At 54.5% G+C, this 2,500-nt stretch overlaps 1 protein-coding gene across 1 annotated transcript in view; it reads left to right on the forward strand.

The window, feature by feature from the left end:
- Window positions 1–160: 160 nt before the first annotated feature.
- Window positions 161–2,500, forward strand: part of sncgb (synuclein, gamma b (breast cancer-specific protein 1)) — a gene marked incomplete at both ends in the record, with an annotated part of 13,819 nt that continues 11,479 nt past the window's right edge. The window contains one exon of the mRNA XM_080541968.1: window positions 161–281. Within this exon, the coding sequence (XP_080398094.1) occupies window positions 161–281 (121 nt within the window). The remainder of the gene's footprint in view (window positions 282–2,500) is intronic.

Consider the following 2,500-nt stretch of genomic DNA (forward strand, 5'->3'; position numbering starts at 1 on the left):
CACACACACACTCTCTCTCTCTCTCTCTCTCTCTCTCTCTCTCTCACACACTCACACACACGTCGTCTCTCACCACTCACTCTCACACACACGCTCTGTGAGCATCATCACCCAGCAGGCCTATTTTGGAGCAGGGGAGCCCAGTAGTCTCTAGACCAGGATGGATGTATTCATGAAGGGGTTCTCCATGGCCAAGGAGGGGGTGGTGGCCGCCGCAGAAAAGACCAAGGCGGGAGTGGAGGAGGCCGCAGCCAAGACCAAGGAGGGGGTGATGTATGTGGGTACGTACCGCCCGCCCCCCCCCCCCCCCCGCCCCCGCCACACACCGTGTGTGCATGTCTGCGTGTCTGCGTGTGTGTTTGGAGGAGGGGGGTCCCATGGGCGTCCCAGTCTGGGACAGGAGAGAGAAGTGAGAGGTCGGAGGGGGGGATGGGGGGATGGGGGGGTTGCCAAGGAGCGCTGGCAGAATACTGCAGGACTGGTGCAGGGTGAGAGAAAGAGGGAGAGAGAGAGAGAGAGCGATGGGGTGTGGTGAAGAGAGGGATGGGGAGAGGGACCAAGGGACAGAGAGAGCCAAGAATACAGAGAGAGAGAGAGGGAGAGAGAGAGAGAGGGAGAGAGAGAGGGAGAGGGAGAGGGAGAGAGAGGGAGAGGGAGAGAGAGAGGGAGAGGGAGAGGGAGAGGGAGTGGACAGACAACCTATTAAAAGTGGACTGATAGTCTTTTCCTCTTTTTCCGCTGAATAAGACTCTCCAGTACAGCAGAACGGGTAGAATGTTGAGTGACGAAGGAGAATAGATGGATAGATGAAAGGAGGAGAGAGGGAGAGAGAGAGAGAGAGAGAGAGGGTGACGTTGAGGTTTTATGATGGGACTGCAGCAGTTTATTCAAGCGATCTATGTTACTGCTACGGCTACCGCCACCACCGTCATGGAAGAGGGTCTTTTTTTGGAGGGGGGGGGGGGGAGTGCCTAGGGCGTGGGGGGGGGGCGACGACAAGATGAGGGGATTCAGTGGAGTTTAAGAGAGTGCGTCACGACTCAAGGTTATCCTTGTGGGCAGGGGGGGAGGTTGTAGGTACTGTAGGGGGGGTGGGGGAGGGGGGGGCTTCTCCCACTCGGACCCCTCGTTCTGACAGCTGTAACGCTGCTGATTTAGCATAAAAAAAGGGGATTAAAATGCGCCCCGAAAAATAGGATAAAGCGGAGTGTGTGTGTGTGTGTGTTATACTGGGGCATTAGTGCGTGTCTGTGTGTGTGTGTGCGTGCGTGTGTGTGTGTGTGTGTGTGTATTAGAGTGTGTGGGTGAGTGTTTTAGTCAGTGTGTGTGTTAGTCTTTGACTCGAGGGGGGGCGGGGGTGGCCATGGAGGGGGTAAGGATCAGCTGAGCACTGCAGCAATCTGCTCTCGCCATATCCACGTGCGCACGTGTGTGTGTGTGTGTGTGTTTGAAAAAGAGAGAGAGAGAGAAAAAGAAAGAAAAAGAGAGAGAGGGGGGGGGGGGGGGAGAGTGTCGCAGGATTTGCCGGCCAGTTAAGCCTGGTGACTAACTACCGCCCTCCCCCACGACAGAGGGTACTTCAGAGAAAGATGGAGGGATGGAGGAAGGAGGATGGAGGAGAGTCGTGTAAGTTATATAGGACGTTCGACGAGAGATGGAAGGATGGAAGGATGGAGGTGTGGCGAGAGAAAACACGATGAAATAGAGGGAGGGGGTATTATGTCATACTGTAGGGCTGGGTGTATCCAGAGATGAACAGATGGAGAGAGAAAGAGAGAGAGAGAAAGAGGGAGAGAGAGAGAGAGATAGAAAGACAGAGAGAGAGAGAGAGACAGAGAGAGACAGAAAGAGAGAGACAGAGAGAGAGAAAGAGAGAGAGAGATAGAGAGGGGGGGTTGAGTTGAGAGGGTAAGACAGAAGGAAGGAGAGGGGGAAGGGTTGGATGGGCCTTGCTGGTGATAAAGGTGGAGTGATGGAGAATAAGGACTGAGAGAAGGGGGGATGGAGGGGAGGAGGGGATCAATGGTAGAGAGGGTCGATGTCCCTGGTCACTCACTGTACCTGATCTATGTGACCATATTGCACACATCAGCAACCCTGTGTGTGCGTGTGTGCGTGTGTGTGTGTGTGTGCGTGTGTGCATGTGTGTGTGTGTGCGCGCCTGTTTGCGTGTGTGTGTGTGTTTGTTTTCTGTCCTTTGTACAACGGCCATTTCGCAGGTCATTGGCTCCACAGGAAGGGCACATTGGTTAAACCCCTCGCTGCTAAACCCTCCAGCCCTGGCCACTGCAGGTCCTGACAGACACAGGCCATAAGCTCCTCTCCTCCCCAGCCTGCTGGCAGATCACTGGTGCACCTCTGACAATCACTCCACTAGGAATCATTCTTTTTTTTTTTACACAAAACCCCAAAAACGACGTCACCGTTTCGAGCGGCGAGACAGACTGACAATCGACTCCTGATACAGCGTGCAAGCTGTAATAGAAACCAGTGGCCTGGT

The sequence above is a fragment of the Nansenia antarctica genome (genome assembly GCF_963989245.1).
Source record: "Nansenia antarctica genome assembly, chromosome: 11".
NCBI classification, from domain to species: Eukaryota; Metazoa; Chordata; class Actinopteri; order Argentiniformes; family Microstomatidae; genus Nansenia; species Nansenia antarctica.